The sequence below is a fragment of the Melospiza melodia genome, chromosome 8, assembly GCF_035770615.1.
Source record: "Melospiza melodia melodia isolate bMelMel2 chromosome 8, bMelMel2.pri, whole genome shotgun sequence".
NCBI lineage: Eukaryota > Metazoa > Chordata > Aves > Passeriformes > Passerellidae > Melospiza > Melospiza melodia.
This window is the reverse complement of record NC_086201.1, coordinates 24,349,558-24,374,623: the sequence shown is the minus strand read 5'-3', so window position 1 is coordinate 24,374,623 and position 25,066 is coordinate 24,349,558. Positions and strand designations below refer to the sequence as shown.

The 25,066-nt window shown below is 44.6% G+C and overlaps 1 protein-coding gene across 2 annotated transcripts; it reads right to left on the bottom strand.

Moving 5' to 3' along the window:
• Positions 1-9,555: 9,555 nt before the first annotated feature.
• LOC134421399 (cytochrome P450 20A1) lies at positions 9,556-25,034 on the bottom strand. Of its 2 annotated transcripts, none has more exons than XM_063162288.1 (13): positions 24,932-25,034; positions 24,281-24,330; positions 24,029-24,195; positions 18,793-18,938; positions 17,982-18,149; positions 17,222-17,300; positions 15,530-15,645; positions 15,062-15,116; positions 13,540-13,660; positions 12,598-12,709; positions 11,931-11,995; positions 10,080-10,169; positions 9,556-9,909 (listed from the first exon to the last, which is right to left on the bottom strand). In XM_063162288.1, the coding sequence occupies exons 1-13, from the start codon at positions 25,001-25,003 to the stop codon at positions 9,759-9,761; spliced, it is 1,392 nt and encodes a 463-aa protein (XP_063018358.1). In that variant the 5' UTR covers positions 25,004-25,034; the 3' UTR covers positions 9,556-9,758. The 2 variants fall into 2 exon arrangements, with proteins under 2 accessions (XP_063018358.1, XP_063018359.1); XM_063162289.1 differs by lacking the exon at positions 24,932-25,034 and adding an exon at positions 24,443-24,568.
• Between the last annotated feature and the right edge of the window lie 32 nt (positions 25,035-25,066).

Here is a 25,066-nt window from a genome sequence, read left to right as displayed (position 1 = left end):
TTTTTCTGGTTTTCTGCTGAACTTTCTTTCAGCAGAGCACTGTGTGAGGACAGAGCCAGTACAAGGGGAGGTACACTCCCAGGAAGGAAGAGGTCAGGCCAAACAGGAAAAATTATCTAACATTTCAGACATTAAAAGAAAACAAGTAACAAATGGTCTCAAAGAGAGGCCAGCACAAAGCATAGCTGCTCATCAGTTTCCTTCCAAGAGATCAAACAACAAGCATTCAGAGAACAGGGGAGAAAAGAACAGCTCTAATTTGTTTTTCCTGCTGGTATTCCTTCTCTAAGACACTAACCCAGACCAACTGCCAGTCCTTTTCCACTCTGTCCTGACCCTGTGGCATCCCCCAGGTAAGGTCTGATATGGTCACTGAGCCACTGAAGGGTAGTTAATGCTCTAATACAGCACATACAAAAAATCATCCCCTCTGAACTATTGATTCTGGCTCACTATTACTGACTTACTGATGCTTTTTTCACATTTTCAAATTTGGTCTGCAGCAGCTGCAGCAGTAAGAACCATTCTTTGAGGTCTTTGTTTCTTCCTGAAATTAAAGTTCAGATTTTTAGGTACTTGCATAACTCGTCCCTTGGAGCTTTTCTAATCCTGTTCTGTTTGTAATCTTGCTTTTACCACATAAACCATTTAAAAAATATTTTATGATCTTGCATATTCTCTGGAGCCACTAAACCCAATGTGTGATGTTTCTGTAACTAGCATAACTCCCTTGCATAGGAAGGGAATAATTAGTCACACCTTTGTAGTCATCTTTCCTTCTTCTGTCACACATCTGGACAAGTAACCCCTTTCTCAAGGCTGTGAAGGCAGCTTCTCCTTGCACAGCTTCTCTTCACTATTACAGTCTGCAGCTCCCTCCTTCCCCCAACTGCTCTGTTGTCCTGCCTGGTGAACATACAGGAGCATTTCAGCCCTTTCTCTCACCCACAGCTAATTTTGACAGTATGGCAACAAGACAAATCTCAGTGATGCAGGAGGTGGAGGCTGATGGCTCCCCATGGGCACAGTTGTTTCACCCACCTGAGTCTGAATCCAGTTTGACAGAAATATTTATGCACAGAAGGCAGCCAGGCCTCTCCACACATCTCCTCGCAGAGGGAGCTGAAAGGCCTTATTTATTGCAAAGGCAAAAGCATCTCTGAATCATACAAGTGAGCTTTTAGCAGGAAAGAGTTAAGAAGCTAAGCTATACCCCTCCTGCTATAAACTAGTCAAAGTTACAATCTCTGCACCCCTGAGTATATGACAGAACCCAAATGACTGACTGCCAAACATCAGCATGCAAGGTTTGATCTGCCTCATACAGGTATAAGGAATTTTTTTCCATCTTCACCTATTTAGGATTGAGCTTTCTAGAAAACACACTGGAGGATTCACACTCCTGAATTCAAATGCAGCAGGGTAGCCTAACCTATTTTGCAGATGCCAGCCTTAGCTAACAACACTCCAGTGGGTTAGGACTGAGCTGGGTGTGCAGCTGGGCTGTACAGCAACTTAGGACATTGGTTTAACAGCCCCTCTCAGACTAGTGCTTCCCCAGCTGGGAATGGGATTGCTGCAGGAGACATCCCTAGGGTGAGAGCAGAGGGGAATGGCTGGAGGGCCACAGGTTGGTCACTCTTCACCTAATGGGAGTCTAAGGTATTATTGATGGATAAATAAAGCTGAGCTCTGGTAATCAAAGTAAGCATACAAGTCTGTGCAGATGCCTGGGCTCACATAGATTTATTTGAATCAGGAACACCAAGGCAATTCATCCTCTCCTAACAGCCTCATTCCCTGCTCTGTGTGCTCACCACCCATGGGGCTCAGCTATGCAATCATTCCCCTCCTTCCCTCTCTGTGCTTTCCTGCAGCATGTAGTGGCTAAATATAACCTGACAGCTTACTTTCTCTGGTCCAGAGCCTCAACATGCATGCACTGCTTCTCTGTGCCAGAAGCTCTATTTTACAAGTCAAACCACAGTCTCCCTCCCAGCTCATCTTGTATCAAAAACGAGCATATCTTCACATCCTCTCTCTTTCTATATCCAGCACTGTTGTTGGAATGGGCTCACACAGCAACTGCAGTAGCACATCCCCCAAAAATCTACCAGCCTCAGAGCCACACAACCAAGAGTTAATTTCTGCAAATGCCAACTAGCCCTTAGCTCTAATCAGTTCATCCACTTACACTAGTTCAGTTTTGGCTTAATTCTAAGTCTCTTTGAAGCCACCACACATGTATAACTTCATTAGATAGTGCAGTTTTCACATCCAAGTGGTACCTTACTACTCTTCCACATTTTTCTGCCTCATGAACTTCAAAAGGTGCCATATTCCTCTACTGTGCATTCACTGAAATGTCATTGAAACCTGTTTTCTAGATGTTATTTCCTGACCTATGGCAAACCAAATCTCAAGGCCAAATCTCAATTTTATTAATTCCAGAAAAATCTGATCCTTGTCAGTGTATGTGACACTTCCAGTGAAAGAGGTTGCTTAGCCACTTGTTAGTTGTGCTCCTTGATTCAGAAACCCAGAGCTCACTAGAATGCTGTTGTTTAGGTATGTACATCACAAGGATAAAGGGATTATTTCAGGGCACAGACTTGCTATCATCTCTAATATGTAGGAAGAGGAGCAGAAGAGCAAACAGATACAGCTGGTGTGCTTTTTTGCTTCTCTGTTGCCAATCTGATATTTCAAGCTGTTTTTATACAAAGGAAAAAGCAGAATGGAGAAATCCTTATCTTAAAAAAGTGCCTGGGAGCTCAGTGAATTCAGCAGCTCTCAGGATAAAATACCCACAGTACATTCCCCCTGGCTGCCTCCTCAGGAACCAGCAGTTTTTCTCACAGCTTTCCATTAACCACTTTTATTATCTGAACGTCTGCCCACATGAGTAATTGAGTGAGTCACATCAGCAAGACTTGTGGAGTTTTATGAGGAGACTGTACTGTAAAATTTTTTGAAATCACAGTTTCATTTACAGAATGAGGATTTTTAGCTCTGGTGACAATTTCAAGACCAGTGCAGCAGTAATGGGAGAAAGAAACACAGAGGTGATAAGGATTTCCAGTTCTTGAAGGTAATTGAGAAAATGTGATTGCTCAGCTGAGTTTGCCACACTGGAACAGTACAGCTATAAAATGTATAAAGGCTAATGCATGATGTATGTTTGCAGTATTTTCATCTTTACTATGTAAGAATCACCCTCAAGCCTCCTCAAGCAGAAAAGACATTCTCTGTGAACTGCTGGGTATATACAGCATCAGGCTCTACCTACTTAGCACTGCTGCAATATGAAACCAGAGGCCAGGCAACTTCCATGTAATTTCCTTATCCTTTGCATTATGGCAATACTGGACTTAAAAGCCATCTAGGTGCTTAAATAGTCAAGTAGGTGCTTGACTGTTTGGGAGTATTCAAAATCCAAACATCTGAGCAGATCCAAAAATTTGGGTTCCAACAACTGAAAGCCACAACTAGAATTTCAGTGCAGCTGTGCCAGACCAATATACTGGATGCTCAATGGTATTCAATGCAATTGTACAGCATAAATAATAGTCATGCAAAGGACTGCAGGACCAGGCCCATGGCTGAGGTTAATTTAAAGCATTCTGTTAACAAGCAATCAATCTGCTCCTTCCTTTAGAACAGTACATCAAATCCAGGTGCAGGGTCTGTCAAATTCAGTATGAATTCTGCACAGCAGCAGAACAAAGTGCTCTCTCTGCTCCCAAATATCTTGCTTACCAATGAATGTGGGATGGCTGCAACCATTGGTTTCCCATGATATGCAGTGGTGTATTCTAGCAGGCATCCCTGTCAGCTCCTGTTGACTCACATGGCTCACTCCCCTCCTCCCAAATCACCTACTGCTGGTATGTTTTATCAGTGAAGATGAAGGGAAGTTGACAAGCCCTCTTAGTCTCTTAGACCTGAGCCCTGCTTATTCTGTATCAGGTCTTGGCCAATGTGAAACAATGACTGCCAAGTGCCAATTTCCACACTTTTGACATGTATGAGTTATGAATTCATATTATGTTTGAAGTATGAATTTTGCTTTCTTAAACACTCTATCCCTCCCCAAAAAAGATAAATGGCCAAATATGACTTACCTTTTTCTCTTATTATTGCAAGAGATTTTTGTTCCTTTCCTGGATTCATGGCCAAGGGAAGTTTGGTCAGGAAAAAAGCTTTAATGGGTGAATCAACCCTTTGTTTTCTGCCTGACTATTCCCTCCCAGCCTCCCCTCCCCAGGCTTTCTGGATACAAAGGACTTTAGGAATCATTTAGTCTATTGCTGAAACACAGGCCCTGAGCTAGCAGGGACACAGCACTGCTGGACTATCTTTGTCCATCAGTTAAATTAAAGAACTGAATCCAGTTGATGGCTGGGCTCACCAAGCTCTCTTTCAGAGAGGATACTCAGGGCCTTGTGCTGTAAAGCTCTGAAGGGGAAGATGATCACTTTATCCTTGCTGCAGTGTCTGAGTCACCACTGAATTGGAAGCAACTGTTAAAAAAAAAAAAAAAAAGCCTTTTTTTGGTGAGACTTCAAAGTTGGCAGCCAAGCAGGCACAGCACTGGCTGTGCCAGGCTCGTGACAGAGCTGACCTGCCTGGATGCCAGCAGGGAGGTGGGAGCAGAGCCTGCCAGTGCCCATGAGTGGCTCTGCACTGCAGAGACTGGAGCAGGGAAGCTTCAGAGAGGGTCAGAGGTGGTGCCAACACTGATACCCCATATCAAGAGCAAACATTTCCTGTGTAAGTGTCACTGGAGCATCACTTGTCTACCTATAGGGATGTTCCACTGTCATCAAAGTAACCAAGACACCAGGGACATCTTTTACCTGGTTTTCTGCCCTTTCAGTTCTGCATCCTCTCCTCTTTGGTCAAGGTAAAAGGCCTCAGCTACCTCATCACTACTACTATCACTTAATTGTACATCAATTAAAATTAAGATTTTTGTGCCAAGTTACACTAGTTTTAATGTAAAATCCTGCAAGATTTGTCCTTGTGACTTTTAACTGGTCTAGCATTGATTTATTTGAACTACTTTTTCCATTAAAGAGATGATCAAGTGCTTGTGCCAAAGATGTTGGAGCAGATATAGAACTATGACTGATGCTTCCTGCCTCTTGGAAGCAAGGTTTTCTTCACAGGAGCATTAAGATCATAGAACTCACACATACTTCATTTATCTTGGGAGCAGGCTCCTCTCTAAAAGAAACTGGAATGACCTGAAAAGTAGGGGGAAAAATTCTTTCCACTCTAGCCCTCCCCCAAATCTTTTTGTGGGAAACACAACTGTGGTTTTGATGCTAAAATTCACAGATTTAAAAATACTTCTCCTCAAGGAATGTTGCCATGGAAACCTTTACCGTGTCTCCTTCCCCACCCTCCATATGTGAAGAACATTTTCTTCATCTTTTTTTTCCTGCATGTGGTAGTTCCTCTTCTCTGTCTGCTACCACCAAAACCCTGGCATTGAATTCTAAGAGATGTCAAACAGGCCTTTTGTTTAATTGAAAAGTCATTGCTAAAACCCACTCCTGAGCTGAACTACAAAGAGGTGTCAAGATGGGTTCATACTCTGAGGCTCCAAAAAAACGCCTGGAATATATTCTAGCAGTTCTTGCTTTGGACAAGTGTAAAGAAGCAACAGGAGCTGCCATGGTCATTAAAACAGTTTCACTTCCTGGCAGCATAACCCACAAGTGATGAAGATTTTCCTTTATGCTTTCCTGAAAGTACTGCTCTACCCCATTCCTTTTGCCCCAAAGCCAGAAGAGGATCTGGGCACAAAAAGGAAGTCAATAATTGACTTTGCAGGGGAGAGAGTTTTCCTAAATTGGACTGCCAACAAGCCCAAATTCATATAACTGCACAGCTATTGGGGGAGCTGGCACAACAGCTGCCCAAGGGACTTCTAATCAGTAAACATCCATCCTGCACAATAACCAACATTTAATTTTGCAGCAAGTAGGACAGAAATTGCCAAGACCATCCTTTCCATGTTACAACTAAAATAAAACATGCAGCTCTAAACTCTGTGGTGCATGCCACAGCCACTGCCAGCGAGTCCTTAACTGCTGGGAACAGAAGGATATTACTATTATTAATAGGATATTAATGTGCAATAGTGCTTCTGTATGTAGCTCATATTAATTAAAATGGAGAGATACCAGCATTCATGGATGTTTTGGAGGTAATGGGAGGCTAGATCAGTAAACTGTCTCCTCTGCTCTAAGCTGTTAACAACTGCCTCACCAGTTGCCACCAGGACAAGGGGCAAAAGTAAAAGGCTTTGACAGCCATCAAGAGAAGAGCATTAGCAATGGCCTGGCTGCTCCCAACACCTGTGCTGGCTGCCTGCTCCTGAGGGCAGCAGGTTGCATAGGCACAGAGATACACCTGGCCTCTTACCTTTCCTGAGGTTGCAGCTCCCGGTAGAAACTTGTCCTACAGTAAGAGCCTAAGGAATGAAATGACAGCTTTTCTGTGTGCTTTTCAAAACCATCCTGTCAAATTTGTAAAGCAGCTTGCTGGTGCAGAGCAGGAATATGAAGCATAAAAAGCAACAATTCCCCATATTATAGTAACCTCCCCCTCTTGGCTTTCTTCCCAGACTAAGACATTTTTTTCCACAGGTTGCAATGCTTGCCCATATCCCTATGTAAGAGGCAGAAGGCATCTCTGGACTTTATGCATGTCCTCAGTGTGTGGGTTGAGCAGCACTGACAAGCCCCTGAGACTGGTGACCTGCGCAGGGCAGGCGCTGGCTCAGCTCCCCCCGGGCTGTGACTGTGACCTTGGGCACGGCCAGCACACACTCCCTGCCTCTGTCATCTGCTCCTCACAAAATCTGCAGGAACACAAGAGTGCAGAGAATTCAAATCCCTGTCAAATGCAGCTGATTTGGCCCAAGGGCTCAGAAGTCAGTTCTTGTAAGAGAAAGGGAAAAATGGCCAAAAGTAAATGGGAGAGGTGCACACCCTATGAACACAAGTCTTCCTTAGGAAACCAGCCAAACAAGAACCAGTGACAGTGCATACCAGACAAGGGGAGAGGACAGAAATGGGAGAAAACTTAATTTCCATCTTCAAATTAAAATAGATTAAAACTTCCTAAGAAAGCTCTATTCCATGAACATCCCCATACTAAAAAAGGAGTTTGCTGCACAAGGATCCACAGCTGGGCTGATGAGTGTTGCACTAAATTGCCATAGCTAGGCTGTCTGAAGTGACAGACACAGAGCAAGGAATGGAAACCTACAGACTTCAGCAAACATTGTGGCTGTGACCTCAGTGTCACTCCCAGCAGTGCATTACAAATGCCTCAGAGTGCCTCACCCTCCTTTCCCTCCATGCTCAACACATTTCCTTAACTGATGAGTCAGGGTGGGTTTTTTTGACAGCAGTTTTGAGCAAACACAAACTATCACTGGCTCTCTCTCCAGCACAATGAGCCACATTCCTCTCCTGTATCAGTCACGGACTCCTGAAGTAGGCTTGATCACTGGCCTGGACTGAGTACAGCCTATGGGTGCAGGCTAATGGAAAATTCATAACAAATTACATGGAATCACTCCTATTTTTGATTCCTGTAACTGGGGAAGGGGCTGTTGCAAGGCAGTTTGATCAGCTCCAAGAAGGCAGAGAAATTACACTTGGGAAGCTTTTCTAGTGTTTGAAAGCTTCACTCCTAAAGCAGATCTTCATCACCCAGTTATATTCCTTGTTTGATTTCTAGCAGGGACAGTGCTATCCTACCCTATTTTCTAAAGAAAGCAATAACTTAACCTCCATTTTGCCTCCTCTGCACATCCAGGGATGTTTTAAAATGAAAATTCTTTACCATGCTCATTTCTCCAGAAGGTTTAGGAAACATCTGCAACCTTCAAGAAAAATGGGCCTTTTTGCATAAGCAGTGAAGCAAAGCCTAACATGAATTTCCATCTGGGGATATGACCAAGCTTTAGTGAAGTGAAGGTCAGATTAGCAAGAGCTTTCTTGCAGTTCATTATAAAAATCAATTCAAGAGAGACAGGAAGCTGAACTGCACAACTCTCCCTTTCCTGCCCAACATCTCTGTATCATTCTACCCCAACAGGAGCTACACTGGGGGGCATCTGAATCTCTACAGCTCCACCAAAAGCAGAGATGACATGCTAAACCCAAGAGCAGAATCTTCTTTGTCTGGTGCTCACAGAGGATGGCATCAGCTGTTAAACCCCATAAGAACTGACAGGATTGCATTCAGGCTGGCACACCTCAGACAAGAGCAAAAACATTTTTAAAAGAGCAGTAGATTTTCTGACCTGGAAGGTACATCTGTAGAAAAAAGAACTGCAGTTACCAGTGACATGAACTCTGCACAAGCAGTAAAAAGTAGCTCTCATGGGAGGCACACACTCTTGGCCTGCTCTGTGATGCACAGGCAGCTGTGTACAGCTTGAGCAGACACAGCTGCAGGCTGAGAAACCCCTCACCTACCACCACACAGCTGCTGGGTGGGAAGGAACTGCAGCTAACAGCGAAGCCAGGCGTATGGAGAAAAGACTTATGAAGATCAGATAAAGAGAAAACTGTAAGAGAAGAGAGGGAGGAAGCACAATGTGAGCAGTAAGTATAAATTACTCCAATGCCATGATGGGGTAGGAGGTTCCTGCCTTGCAATCCATTCAGTGGGGCTCTGAATGGAGCTGTCCTATGATTGGCAAAACAAGAAAGGAAGAAGCAGGAAAAAGCATGTGAATATGCAACATTTGATGCTTCTTTGGCGAGCACACATTTTGGAGGAGGAAAAGGATTCTTTGAAAGGCTTTTAAGTTATTAAGTACAACATTAATCTAGAGCTCTGTAAAATCAGCACTCTCCACTACTTGCATGATCAGTCTCATGCTGACCCAGTGCTGAATGAATTGCAAGCATCTGTCAATTTCTGTTCATTGGATTAGACACTGCCCTCAGAATTTTCAGGATAAAGACTCCCTATCTTGGGGCTTTGTTCTGTGGTTTTATTTTATTTCCTCATATTATTACTGATACTTCTGTTTTCTCAGGAGCCAAATCAATTTTATTCCTTTTGATTTACTAGCATTTCTAAATCATCCTTTTTCTTGCAACCCCACAGCATGGCAAGATTACACAGCATGAGAACTAGTGGTGCTATTCCCACCCCAGTTTATTTCTCTCTTTCTCACACTCACACATACTTCTCACAGGATATATCTGTTCTTCCTGACAGATATAGCTCAAGGGAGGGAAAGACACTTTGAATAAAAATACCTATATATAGAGAAAGGCTTTGTCCTTGTGTCTCCAAGGTCTTATCTAGCTAGAATTCAAGAAGAATCGTTCCACTGGGTAAGAGGGGCACTCTCACCCAGCTCTGGCTGCTATTGGAAAGAGGCTGGATTAACCAGCCCAGCTAGTCTTTGACTAGCTGACACCCAGTAGTTCATCCATACACCACTGCAAGGTATTACTGCTTCCTTTGCAAAGGTTTGGCCAGAGATCCAAGAGCAAATATGAAAAAGACATATAGATTAAATCTACTTTAATATGACTACTGGTTGAATTAGAGAGAGTACCCAAGATAGGCATGAGGTTAAGAATATGGAAGGTAAAAAAATTTTCTGGATATAAAATTCCTTGGCTGAGTAAACACAGTGGCAGTATGATTCTCGTTAAGACCCTTGCTCAGAACTTCACTGCTGGCACTTTTAACCCTTGTTTTGCTTGCTCTTAGCTTCTCTTAGACACCGTTATCCAGGCTTCCTCCTTTGGTGAGGTTACCAGTTCATATTTTGCCTCCATGACTTGTCCTTTCACTGGGTGGAGATACAGTTTCCTTACCAGGACACTCAGCAGAACTGTGGCCACCATATAGGCAAACCTGAGGGAAGAATCAGGAGAAAAAAAATAAAAACCTTGCTATGATGTAAATCTGCCAAAGGACAACAGCCAGCTTGGACAGGCTGTCCCAGCAGTAACACCAAGATGCTGGAAGCACCTTCTCTCCTGTCTGCCACAGAGACTCACCCAGACCTCTTTCCCTATGCTCACCTCAACTCTGGGCACTCCTGGCTTCCTGAGAAACCCAACAAGGAGAGGTTTTTCATGGCTAATTCCTCATTGAATCTGTCTGGGTCAAACCTATAAAAGATGAAACACATTAGGGTTTTTGGAGCAGGCACAGCATCCTTTCCCCAGAAATGTGCACACACAGAGAGAAAAGTAAAAAGCCAGAAATGAACTAAAGAATCTCACTATTTGTTCTCTCTGGGTCATTCCACACAAATGGATGAAGGCAATTGTGCATCCATTCCATCAATGTTCCCAGCTGGTCAGCTGTGTCCCATCTTGGTCAAAATGCTGACAAACCGAGGTAGTGTGAGACAGGGCTGGAACTAATGTGCAGTACACAGCTGAGCTGATGCTGTTACCTGCCCTCTATTACTCTCCAGGGCACATGCAATCTCATTTGTCTCTCTCTCTGCCTCTTTGAGTCCATTCCTTTTTCACTTCCAAAAATATTTCCTTTTTCTCCTTGCCCCTCACTGTTCTCTTCAAGCAGCTGGTGTGTGTATGTGTATGTGCTGGGGGAGGGAAGCCAGTGACTCACTGAAGTGAGAAAAGTGGTTTCCAGCTTTAGGATGGTAGAGCCTGTGAGAAAACTATTATCCAGGGCTGGCATGAGTTAAAACAAGGGAAACTAATAAAATAACATTCAATTTAAATATTATCCCCCCTCCAAACACAAAATCTAATGGACAGAAGACGGTTCTTTTAAACCTTTCTGCTAAATACTTCAAGCCTTCACTTCCCTGCTTTAACACCCAAGGTGTGCTTTTAACAAGGTAAAAGGGCATGTGGGTGCTGATGCTTAAGAAAAGCAGCATCAAACTTACATTTACCCTGAACTAAAGTGAAAATTACAGATTTTGTAATAGGAGAGAAAATGCACCTGCCTAGCAAAAAAGCAGGGAGGGCAAACAGTGTTTTTGTACAGCAGGTTGGTGAAAGGATCACACAGAGCTGGTCTCCTACTTCTGTCATGGAAATCTTCATCTATCTCAAGCTAAACCTCGACCCCAGCCTCCCTGAAGCAAGCATACAATGTTCTAGCAGTCCTCAGTGAAGGTCCCATGGGGTCTCAGCAAAGCTGAACACAGTTATGACCTACCTTGGGAGGCAATCCCTGCCAAGGGGCTCGCAGACTGGTGCATCAATGCCTGACCCCTTTCTAAAAAGTGTAATTGCAGGAGAGGACAAGTGCTGTTCTAAAGGCTTTATTCTTTCTCCTAAATCTCAGCTGTCTGTTCTCTTTGTCTAGAATAACTGACCCACATTTTTTGCAGCCCAAGTGAAGTAAATCAGATACAGGTTAATATTTGCCACCTGGAGGTCACAAGAAGCTACAGTGATTTTTTTACTTTAACCTCCGCTGGCCTAGATCCACTTCAGTTTTCACAGACAGACCGAAATACTGAGGCAGCATTTCCCTTCACCCTAAAAAACCAAAACTTCAGACTGACATTTCCTCGCACCCTTGTTTCATGATGACGAGCAGTGATTCCAAAGCCATTCAAGTCACTATTTCACAGAAAACCTTTAACAGAAGTGACCAGCATTAGCCAGGGAAGCGCTGTGTACATGCATAAAAAAGTTTTTACTAAACTCTAACACATACATGCACATACACAGACTGGAGCACCAGAGGAACCTGACTTTAATTGCCCCATAACCATGCCCATGGAGACAAACAAACCCAGACCTTCATAAACTGATTTTCTTATAGACTCCCTTTCATCTCCAGAATCTGCTTAAGGCAGGCCCTGCAGCACAAATGGCTGTGCTGCAAGATCTAATTTAACAAAGAAGGAATTAATTGCAATTACAGTTGATTCTACATACTTGTATGGTGATGGCCAAGATGAACTATCCTGCAGCATCACACCAAGAGCATAAAGCACAAGTGTCTGCAAAGAGAATTACAACATGTCAATGAGGAAGGAAATGCACAATTAAAGACACCTCTCAACAGCTCTGCTGGATGATGATTCTTCTGTAGACTAGTCATATTTAGGTGGATTAAAAAGACAACCATGCAGTATTCATCTACAGATTTTCATAATGCCCAGATGTTAGGATTTTAACTTCTAAGAATCATGCTACAATTGTTGGTGGTTACAGAGGGTGTGACTCCATTTCTCTATGTTTGCTGAGATGTATGTATGGACTACTTTACTCTCTGGAAGGGAAGGTGATATGATGAGTGATATCATGAAGCCTGAAACAATGTTCTTTTATGCATAACTAAGTCCATAGGCCCCTTCAAAAGCTTACTCATCCAATAAGCAAATCTGCTCAGCAAGAGAACATGAATTTACAGAGCCTCTCCCACAGAGGAAGTGCAGGCAAACTTTGAGCTAAACTGTACTTTCAGATGACAGAGCACCTGCTCAGGTTCAACACTGTCAGAAGAAATGGTCTTCCTGCCTCACCCCTGGTCGGGAAGAAGAGGAAACAGCACATTCCCCTAGAGGAAAGGAGTGGCCTAGTGCTCCCAGCACTGCCCTACCTCTTTGGGGATAGTGTGTTGGTCGACTCTGCCCTCCAGCTCCTGCAGCTGTGCAGCAATGGGAGTGAGCTTTGCTGTCCGCACTGTCTCACACAGGACCTGCCGGCAGTACCTGCAACAGTGACCCCTGGTCAGTGTCAGTGTCACAGAGAAGCTTGTCCACACCCTTGGGGCAGCAAGCAGAGCACAGCCAACTGCTTCATTTAGAGGCACTTCCTTTTTTTTGGCAAGGAGTCCCAACATCTTTGTAAGAAGCATTAAATCTCATTAACAGCTTTTACAGAAGGTTATTGGAATCCCTCTTCTTTCAGATTTTAAACCAAACTAAATCTGCTAAAATGCATAAATACATCAGCCCTTTTCCTGTACCTCTCACTCATACAAGAAGAAGCAAGAAAACTACAGACTTGATGGTCCCTGAAACCCTAACACTAGTCCAAATAGGAAATGCACCTGGTTGCACCAACAATAACAAATGCAGAAAACATAAAGTCATACTATTGACCAGTCATCATTACTTGCAGCCCTTTGAAAAGAAGTTTGGTCCATGCTTCCTCTCTAAATACCTCTATATCCAATCATGAAAATGACTGATTACTTCTACTACTCCTGGAAAACTAGGACAGAAACCAAACAAGACAGAGAGCAAAATTTTGGCCTGGCAGCCAGGGCACTGATTCAGTGCTTTTCCTCTGCTGATGAACCTAAAGGGTTTCCTACAGACGCTCTGAAGTGAGCACCTTGGTCCCTGTGTCTATGCCAGCAGATTCTCGATGTTGCAAGTCATTCTGTGGCTTGATTACTTCCAGAAAGAAAAAAGGAGTTAGCAGCTTTTGGATGCCTTCTCCTGGCCTAGTGCAGGCTAGGCATCAGTCTCCACATGAAACACCTGTCCCCACCAAATGACACAGCCTTCCTCTGCATTCCTTCTATAGGACCCACCTGAGCTGCTCCATTTTCTCATGGGTAATTGGTCCCTTCCCCAGAACACGGTCCAGCTCCTTGTAGAGATTCTGCTGAACATCTTCTGAGGTTGTCAGGAAATAGACTGCCCAGGTGCACACTGGGAAAGGAATCAAGACAAGACTGGACTCATAAAATTCAATCCTTTACAAATGGCATTCAGTTTTCTTCCTTCCTATATTTTCAACATTACTTTTTGGCCTAAAAAAAAGGTGGCCTCTGTTCACAGCAGGCTGTGCTGATTCTGTATTCAGTGGTAGGAACACAGGCTGAACTCTTGTGTAGCAAGAGGCCCTGCAAGTTAAGATTCTCTTTCTGACGCTATGAGGAGCTTTGCAGGACACTAAAGCACTCAGTCCCACAGCTCTGGCAAAAGGACCCCACAGCCCAACAAACCCAGGGGAATCACAGCTATTACACCAATCATGCAAATGAAAGGCTGGTTCGTTCAAAGCTTTAGAAAATTTCCTTATTTGGGGGTCTTCCCTAGCACATGTCAGGCAAGTGCTCCAAACAGCCAATGCCTGGGGCTCCTGAAAGGAGCTCTCTGCAGATGTTGGACAGCACTTGTCCCCCTACATCTATTTTTTGAGGTACTTGAGATTATCTTCAAATGCAGAGTGAGAAAAAAACCCTGCATAAGAAATAAGTGTGTAGGAGGCAGTTTCCCTACAGCTACAAGGAAATGTTTCCAGCTCTCAAAAATGTCTATTCATGAGAACTATCTGGAATCTTGAACTTGATGATCCTTCCAACTCAGAATATTCTGTGATTCTGTGAATCCATGTGAATTCAAGCCCCTTAAAATCACAGACTTCCTGGAGTACCTGGAGAGGATATTCTCTGGAGAGAGAATCACCAGAGTTGTCTGATTTATTTCCCATTCTTTAACACCTAGATGCATCTTGGAGGTTTTCTTTGGAGTCCCAGCCCCACTGGCTGAGGTACAAGGCCAGATAAACATCCCTTTATCAAGGTATTTTACACAGCTTCAGTTTGTATTTTTATTTGTTTTGGGTTTTTTTTTTCATAATCTATGCATAAATCCCAGAGTAGCTTTTTTGAAAGTCCTCCATACATGGAACACACCTATCCTCCAGAAATTCAAAGCACAAAGACAGATGCTAGCACTCTTCCTTCCTATGTGCCTGAACCTATTTTACAGCATGATCTTTGTGGCTTATTTATTTTGGTGGTTTTCTCCATCAAATTTAGCATCAGTTGTCTGGTGTTAAGAATGCAAGCAAAAAGCAATGGGGAGAAATTCTAAGGTCCACCATAAGCCTGGAAAGGTTGTCAAACACAGCTTAGGTTCAGCTCACTAACTGTGAGGCTGTGGCACCAGTCTGATGTAAAAATTAGCTTCTTCTATATGTCTGTAGCTCAGGAGAAAAATGATTAATACAATTTTTTATTAGCCTAGGGTAAGTCTCATGTCATCACACACAGTTTTTGGCAGCTGAGTGCAAGATGGGAAGCTACCTACAGTTACTGTACTTACAGTTAGCAGTGATTACACATCCTGCCAAAGAGAAAATCATTGTATCTTCCAGAATCTAGGAAAGAAAACCTACTTCAGGGAATGAAGTTCATAAGACTGTAAAGAGAATAAAGAAGTAGCACATTCTCCACTCAAGCACATTAAACCCCTTTAGTGCAGAGAGCAGGAAATACATCCAGAAGACATAAAGTGAACTCTCTGTTGAACTTCCACTGAATTGCATGAGACATGCTTAACATTAACATACTTCTGGTTTATAAAAATAGCTATGAAGCAGTGGCTAGGAAATCTACCAAAGTCTAATGCAATCAAACACTGCAGGAGTGGAAAAAACGAAGCAGAAGCCCTGCTTTGGTAAAAAATCTAAGCTAAGATGCAAGAACTTATATTAATCAAAGGTTACAATGTAATGAATTGCCCATCTGGCAAAACCCCATGACTGTGTGAGGAGGTAACAGCTGCACAGACCTGCTGGTCACTCAGGCTCCCCTGCAGCAAGGTGTCTACAAAGACATGCCTGTTGAATGATCTGCCTCGGCGCTCCTTTGTAACCTTCTTCAAGATGGATTCCATCTCCACCAGAGCTTTGGAAGAAAAAAGAAATGTTTATTTTAAAACCTGGTCATCGTGGTGCTGCAGAGAAGCAAATTCATCTTCCCAAGCAGATTTTCAGACCAGCTGTCCCTGCTGGGCTCACTTACAGAAGCAGCCTCTGTTACATGTTACTGTCAATTTGGAAGGCAGTATCCCCAGTTTAGCTGAAAATGCAGAACCAAGAAACAGAGGTTGCCTATAAAAAGCCATCCTTACAGGTATAACCAAGGTGTGTGCTCTATGAGCTGAAATCACACAGGGGGAAGACAAGTAATGCTGTCAAACCACCAGAGAATGCATTTTTATCAGCTCCCATGAAAACAGGTATGAGCTGCAGAGTTACAATTACTGCAGCACCAGGACTGATGGAGCCATTTGGCCAGGGCTTGTACAGGCAGGGTGCAAGAGGATGGCTCTGTGCTAAAGAGTGCAGACACAGACAGAGGAATGGGGGGAACATGGGAGGGTTTTGGGAAAGAGTCCACACATCTGAAGATATGTGAGTGCCTAACTCATGTGGGAACCAGGGGGAGTTAGAGACCTAGACATCATTGCCTGTCTGGCTTAAATGACCTATTGAGGACTATCCAAGAAACATGGAGTAGAATTTGGGTCTGAAACTCCATTTATCAAGGCCCAGTTAAGGTCCTTTGTCTCAGAATTACCTTCCTTCCTCCTCTGTGCAGGAAGGCCAGCAACACTCACACACCAAGGCTCACTATCTGGAGTTTGTGAAATTTTGTCCTCATACATCATCATACTACAACTCACAAAGAGTGACCATGGGAGGAACCCATTTCAATGGGGCAGAAGCTGTCCCCAGGTTCTGAAACCCACAGAACTCGAAGCACAAAGAAGGAAACACTGGGTTTGGAGGATTTACAAACAAAACTTTAGTTCCAGATACAATCTCTTAGTTTAGCATCTTATCAATCAGTACTTAAATGATTTAATTATTAACAAAAAAGACAACCTAAAATTAAAATAACTTACTATAAAATATATTAGAAATAAAAGTACTGCTGTAACAGACCTAAATCATGTTATCTTGTAAGAGCACATGAGAGGCTATCTGATGGTGTATCCAACAAAGCAGCACCTCTGTACTTGTGTCTTCCAGCCTGTGAGTGACTGTCTGGCAGTACAGGCCCCAGATGGTGCATCATTTGAATGCCCATACGGGCCAAATCCAGGGGCTCCATCTGTCTCCACCTAGCACAGCTGCTTGCCTCCAAGAGAGGTCAAAAGTGGACACCAGGGAACACAACAGTAAGGGAGGAAGCAGACCCTGATTCTTCCCTTCTATCACTCTCCAGACTGGACAGACCCTGGAACTAGACCTGGAACTAGAGTTCTAGTCCTACAACTTCTCACATGAAGAAAGGCAGCTTGCCACTCAACTCCAAAACAATGATCTAATCTGGCAGTAAGTAGTAGCTTATGGCATGATGAGCAACTCTGAAGAAAAGCCAAAACAACTGGGCAAATGAAGTGCTTTCACATGCTAGCTAACTCCTAAGTATTAATCAGAGTAGGAGGAAAACCCTAATTTTGGGAGAAACCTACCATCTTCATAGTGCTTCTTCCTAGTCATGTTTTTGTCAAGAGACCCATCCAAGAAACCTTTTCCAATCTCTGACCAGATCTGGAAGAGGAGAAAGAGAACAGCACCATCACTTACCACAGGCTTAGACTGCTGGGACTATTCTACTCTTCCCTAGTCAGGAAAATGAAAACACCAAATAATATTAGGACTTCCTGTCAATGTGGAACTGGTCTCTTTAGGACACCACATCCCATTTCTCACTATGTCTATGACAGCTGGAATTAAGCTGAAATTAAACAACTGTAATTACAACTGTAGAAAAAAAAGCAATGGGAATTTTAAATGGGAGATGGAACTGTTTCTTCCCCACCCTATCACCAGCATGTTTAGCATCCCCACATGTGGACACAGGTGAGATCCCCTCAGATTTTCCTTTCTTCACAATGTCACAGAGCCTTCAGAAGATCTTCAAAAGGGAGAAATTCTACTGGCAGTTCCAACAGAGTTTAACTGACTTAGGTACCAAAGACCTCCCAACTGCCATTGGATCTGGGTTCCTGATCCCCATGGATCCTCTGGAAACACCTCAGACTACTGACAGCAGGATCAGTAGTAGGATCTTTCTAACAGTTTTAGCTTGGGACAAGTGAGACAGACCCCTCAAGCTCATACTTTAAAGTCTCAGCAGTAGCTTGTATTAAACTGTACACAGGTACAAGCTCTGTGTTTTCAGTTTGGAAAAACGGGACAGGAGATTTCCTGGCTCTGCAGGACACTTACTGCGTCGTGGTGCCTGCGGAATCGGATGACTTCCCGGTCATCTTCGAAGCTGCTGCCCATAGCTGTCTGTGTGACAGACTTCATGGCAAAGCCCAGCATGTGCTGGCAGAGTGGCACATGTTGTGCCTCAGGGAGAGACAGCCATTTGGCCAACAGCTCTTCTGACAGCTTGAGAGGCAATGAACCATTAGTTAGCAGTAACACCAGCAGTCTATTTACCAAACACACCCTGGACACATTCCCACCCACTTCCTAAGGCAGACCACACTTTCATGGCTATGGAATAATGCTAAACTCCTTCCAGGTTTCTTCCCATTGTTAAACAGTAACATTTCAGTCTCCAAACTTCTTTCAAGGCTCTCCCCTAACAAGGCAACTCTACTCTCCTCTCTTGTTCCCTCTGTTACAAAAGAAACCTTAAACCCTTTAGTACAGACAGTTCCAGAACAGGAAAACAGATCATATTCTGGCTGCTGGACTAAATCAAAATCATCTCTTTGTGGCCCCAAAAGCTGGTTCCTTGTTTCATCCTCTTGTCCAGGGAAATATATCTAGAATCCAGGTGCTCCAGTATCTTTAACTGCATCTGGTATCTTTGCATAAAAATTAATCAAGCTCAGCCCTTCCCCCAGCCCACTGGAGATAAGAGAACACAAATTTTCCCACCATCAAAGGCAGAGGCTGTTTGCTATCTCAGATGCTTATAGCCCCAGCATTAATTTGAATGCAGGTCCTTTATCCTAGTGATCATTCTCACTAAACCTTCCCCTGTGAGCCACACAGGGCTTCTCTGCTGTACAAAGGCAGTTACCTTCTGGATGAGAGCAACATTACTTTGCAAGGACTTGGTCACACCATTCTCATACAGTTTTCTCCTCATGTGACTCTCTCCTGTATCCTCATTCAGGCTGGACTGGTACCTCAAGAGGGATTTCAGCATTGTCTCAAAGGGATCCACTGAAAGCAGAGGAAACATCATTCAAAAGTCACACTATACAGGGCTGATTAAAACAGCAGCCTCTTTAATTAGACACTGCTACTTCTGGGCAGTGAGCAAGGTGTGGCTCCTTCCCCTACAACAGCCTCGTTGGGGTGTCAAGTTTCTCTTGCTCAGTGTGGGCTGGTACCTCACAAAGTCTTTTTCCTGGGGCTGACTGCCATCCTGTGATCAGCTCCCCATGCAGAGTTTGCCTGCTGGCTCTACCAAGTAGTTCTTCAGTAAAAATGCCTTCAGAGCTTGTTCCCTGTTTGCCAGTTCCCAGCTGGTTGTGCCATCGACTTGGTGACAAGAGTGAGTGTGGCATGGTCTTTCCCCTTCTCCTCCAGCCTGACCTGCAGGCTCTTTAGCACATTCCCTTCACAAGTGGTGTGCCCTCCTGCCCTGAACATGGCCATGCACTCAGGACATACCAGCTCATGACAGACTTAGCCAGAGGCTGGTCCCGACACTCCTTCCCTTGTGTCACAGACCCAGCAAGGTCTGTTTGATACCCTACTGCTCCTGCATCATTTCTCTAGGGCACTGAGTTCCCTCTTGAGGAGCTCTTCCCAAACTAGCACCTACCTGTCTGCCAGGGCTGCCTCCAGCACAGAAGCTCTGAAGCTCCTACAGAAAACCATAGCCCACTAAGCTACAGAATGCTTTCTACTGCTAACCTCCTTCTTTCCATCTTCAATCCTTCCACACAGACACTTGCATCAGTGTGCAAACTAGAGAAAACCACGTCACTTCCCAATCCATGACTCATTTCAGTTAGATTTTTAACTCTGAATTTCACCACCAGGGACCTCTATTTAATAAATTTGCTGAAGGATATTATATGTCAATGCAAAACTGTGCAATACAGCATGGCATATGTTTTTCCCTTTCTGTAAACCTTTTAGTGTGTCTTGTGGAACTGACAGAGTCTTTAAGGAGCTATTTGGAAGCAGCAATCAGGGTTTTCAAGAAGGATATTGTCACTGTTTATCACAGTCTGTTATTTCTCCCAGATGGAGAGTGAAACCTCTGAGGCATCAGAAAACATCAAGGCTGGGCTAGACACATATGACTTTACCAGCTGTGGATGTATCTAGGATTCCCCACAGAGATTGGGGCCTCATTATGCTACCAGGCAAACTTACAAGAAGAGAAAATTCCCACCTGCAGAGGACTTACTACCTAAAGACATAAAAGCAGCTAATGAGGCCAGAGGCATGAATATGGTAATCTTTCCCAAATGTTTTTCTCTCACATCTATTCCCTTCCAATGTTTTTAAGCTCTGCATCTCACCCTCTTTCCCACTTTGAATGACAAGGAGCACGAGCATGTGTCTTTTGGCAGAGCAGATGGTACCTGCGGCTCTCCACGTGGCGCAGGCTGTTATGTGCCTCTAGCTGCTGCTGACAATTCCTCCTCCAAGGTACTTTGTCATGGAGCTGCTATTGATGCCACAGATCCCTGCTGACTGGCACTGGCACAGCCAGGCACAATACTGGGCAGCCAGGAAGACACATGGCAGGTGGCAAAGCCCACACAGAAAATCCGGCAAGCAGAGGCATCCAGAGAGGCTGGAGGATGCTTAGAAGCAATGCCTGCTCAAACTGCAAAGTTTTCCTGCTGCCTATGAAAGGAAACTGCTGCATTAGCCATGGGCTCTGGGTGTTTTTCTGCCAATGTCCCCAGACTAAACTGGCAATCCCACACCACTGATACTGTTGGGCACTCAGGGCTGCAGAGCCCAGGCTGCCCTTTTGCTGAGGGCTGGCTCTGCCTCCTGCTGTATGCAAAGGGCTATTTCTGCACAGCTGTGGGAGGCCAGTGACTCCACAAGGCACAAACTGCCTCTGGAGAGAGCTCTGTTCTGCCAGCACTTGCACAGACTTCATCCGTTGTCCTTGTCTTGGAAATGTCTCCAGGGTTACATTTTCACCCCTCCTAGTGACATATAGCAAAATTTTGACTGTTCTTTTCACTTATATGGAAATCTCCCCATCCCAAAAACCTCAGAGTGCCGTCCTGGATACCACTGCAAATAAATATAGAGAAAAGATCTGAGATCAAGCACAACTGAACATCAGAGATAGAAAGGACCTCTGGACCTGCACAGTAAAATGCTCACAGAACAGCAGTGAAGTCCTGATCAGACAGGCCAGGACCCAGAGCTCCATCTCCGGCATGCAGTGTGCTTCAGGTTCATTGCCCCAAATCAAAAAGCAACATCAACTCAGGAGAATTTTCCAAGTTGGTCTCTGAAGCCCCTGCTCCTGGCAATCCTCAATTAGTCCATCCTCTTCACATCCACATTGTTTGTAGGCCTGAACTGCTTCCCCAGAGCCACACAGGGGAATCACCAGTACCAGCTACAAAGTTTTACTTCCTTTGAATTCCCCTTGCAAATTAATCTCAACCAGGCTTTAAGAGGCCATGAAAACATACCAATTTCAAACACTGCTTGAAGCCTAAGGAAAAAGAGTCTCCTGGCATTGGAAATGTTTATAACTATGAATCCAATTAGTCCAGCTTCAAGGCTTTGATGAGAAATGCATTATCTGCACCTCTCTCTCTCTTCAAGAAGTTTGGCCATACCTGTGACACACATATGAGAGGAGAGGAACCTTTGTCTGGAGCCAAATTCTGTATTTCAGCCTTGGAAACCAAATGTCAGGTATCCATGAAGATAAGGATCCTCAGGCACTCTAGCTGACTGAGGAACAGTAACATGGCTGGGTTTTCAAGTGGGGCTGAGGAGTCAGGAGTTGGATATAATGCAGTCCACTGTGGGCTGTCTCCTGCCCCACAGCACTGTGTGCACAGCAGAGATAAGGGAAGACCTCATTTCCAATAAAACTACAGCAGAGATATGGGCAAGACCTCATTTCGAATAAAACTACAGCAGAGATATGGGCAAGACCTCATTTCCAATAAAACTACAGCAGAGATATGGACAAGACCTCATTTCCAATAAAACTACAGCAGAGATATGGGCAAGACCTCATCTCCAACAAAACTCCAGCCTGCCCAGAGCCAGCTTGTGGCTGAGACCCACTACAACCCCTGTTCCCACTCACCAAGAAAGGGCATAGAAAGGGCTTTGCTACAGCTACTCAGCTCAGTTTATACCTCAATGCTTCAGGAAATATCACCTGTAAGATTCCTCACCCCTAATAAAGCTTGAGCACTTCTGGCAAGCATCAGTGCTAAAAGGAAAGCAGTGATACAACTAATATTGCTGCTCTTCCAGCTCTGAGGTTGTAAGAACGCTCCTTCTCAAGCCTGTTGCCATTATGAGGATCCCTTCAGAAGTTCTTTCTTCATCTGGGCTGAACACACTTTCCCTGGCTTCTCCTGCACAACAGCCTTCCCACTCCTCTGGGAGCACTGGCAGCCTTTATTTGCACTTGCTTTATTCAAAATCATGCCTGAGTATAGAGGTCAGAGCCACACACAGGACTCCAAGTCTGATTCATGCTCATTTTGTGCAAAAGTCCTCTCTTTACTGAAAATCCATGACTCAAAACATCCTTTTTTTTTTTTTCCATGGCCATGTCATCCCATAGGCAATTCATGCAGCTCACTTCTTCTCCTCCTGTTCCTGCTATCCCAGCCTTCAGGGATATCCATCTCACTCTGCTGCCCTGTGCCAACAAAGGGTTCCAGGATAATGCCAGCAGGGTAGGACACTAACATAGGATGGAGTATTTCACGTCCCCAACGCTGCATTTCACTTTTCAAGACAATCTAGCCTTGATCCCCCTTCCAGTATTTATCAGTATCCAAGCAAATTCTGAACTGAATCACTGACATAAACACAGTTTTATCACTTTATTTGTCTAAAAATCTAATTATCAAAGTACAACATGCATTTCCCATTTATCCCCCATGCTTAAAAAAATATGTTTAGCCATTGGCATAGCAGGATACTAGCCTAGTCTGTAGCTGCCTGGGTCACCTAATTTCCTGCACTTAAGTTCAGGCACTGTATTTCTCTTTCTCCAATACTCAGATCCTCCAAAATTCAGAACATTTATGAGAACTTGCCTGTGCAGGGGCCTGTAACCACTTCTCTGAGCTTTGAAAAAGTGACTGTCTGCTTAATTTCTTCCAAACACACTTGAGAGCATTCAGATCTTTCAGAGTGGTTTTCCACCTTCTGGAGTGTCATCGTTATCCACTGTGTCTTGCTGATCCTTGTTAACTCCCACTCCTTTCCCAGATTGTCACCATTTCTTTTTCTGATTCTGTCAGGCAACTGTACATGAAGTTTACCCCTTACAACCCCAGCACAAAGTGAGCTGAGCTCTCTGCCTGTGCCTAAAGACAGGGTCAGGTCAGAGGTGTGCACCCAGCACCTCTGTCAACCTTCTAAAGTAAAACTGGGAAAGCAAGAGATTGAACCCAAGCACCAACTGAGTTAACTTACCAAGTGTGATAACCTTAGGAAGCAAAATGCCCACCTAAGAGGTTTAGGCCATAAATTAAAATACTCTCTCATGACTAAGATGGTCAATTCAGCTACCAGTATCATCATCCACTTCCAAGACTGGAAGATCATTAAAGGTTTTCACTACAAAATTCTACACACCAAAAGAAACATGAAAGGTAAAGAACTTCTCCAAATAATAGTTTGAAAAACCTCCATGTTGAACCATACACCATAAAATACACAGCTGTTATCACAAACTAGCAGAGCTGTTTTCAGACTTAATTTATCAAAGTTACCTCCTAAACTGTATTTCAAACTGCTTTTAAAATGTATGCCAAGTGGCTACAGGATGTTCATCTTGCTCTATCAAGTGACTAATGAGCATGACGCTTTTCCTGAATGTTTGCCTGTAGAGAGATGGTAAAAGACACAAGCATACTGATTTCCTGATGGCCACTGGACAGCAGTAACCCTTGGTCACTGATACTCAAGCTCAGTAAGCAGGACCAAAGTCATACCTGAACCACCATGTCAGTTACAAAGCCTCATTTTCTTTCAATGTAGAATGAAACCCCAACTTCCTTTGATGCCCAGTGAGGCCAGAACAAATGGACTCAAAAGACAAGGTAAAAGACACTTACACAACCGGTTGGGGTTAACATGCTGTTTCAGGAGATCGATGGAGCCGAGACTGACAACAAGACGCCTTCCAAACCAGAAGGAGACCAGTGGCCCATATTTCTCATGAAGGTTGACAAGAAACTCATGTAAGCTGCTGCTGGCAATGATATCTGGCAGGTTGCCATCCCTGAGAAACACACAGGATTTCTGGTCATGAATAGCATCCTCTGCCAATGCTGAACTTCACCAATGTGGAGACAGAAACCACTTACTTTTCATCAGTTGGAGCCAGACCAGGGATACCTGATGCTTGCCTAGATGCCTAGAGTAAAAGGAAATGCATCAATCTACATGAACTTCAGATTTTATACAGGTCCCACACCTTTCCGGCAGGAGGGATGAATTTTCCACACCAATACTACTAAACTACTTACAAACATGAAACAGGAGCTGGGTATGCTACATCTGCAGCTTTAAACCTGCTAAGCCGATAAACCTCAACTGTAGGCCTGGTGCCACTGGCTAAACCAGGATTATTCATCTGGTTAGATCAAAGATGTCTGCGTAAAGATTTAAAGGGTCAAGTTTGCAATGTAGGGTATTACACACTGATTTGCCCTGGAGGCCTGCAAAAATACAAGGCGAGCAGACGACCGCGCCTTTGGAAAGCAGGATTCATCCCGGAGCCCGTAAGGCAGGAGGAGTCCGGGACTGCGCTGTCCCGGGAACGCCCTGCCCGCAGCTTCTCCCGCAGGCCCCTGCCACGTCCCGTCCGGCCCCGGGCTGCGGGCACCGCCCGGGCCCAGGGGCTGCGACGGGCCGGGGGCTGCCTCGGCCCCGCGGCCGCTCGCTCTCCGCCCGCCTGCACCGGGGCCGGGCCGAGCCGGGCCGGGCGCCCCCCGCCCCACGGCCGGCAGCATTACCGGGTACAGGTAGAGCACGGCGCCCACGAGGATGAGCAGGAAAGTGACGGCGAAGATGGCGAAGTCCAGCATGGCCGGGCCGGGGCGGCGGAGCGGCGGCGGCTCGGCCCCACCCCGGGGCCGCCGGCGGGGCAG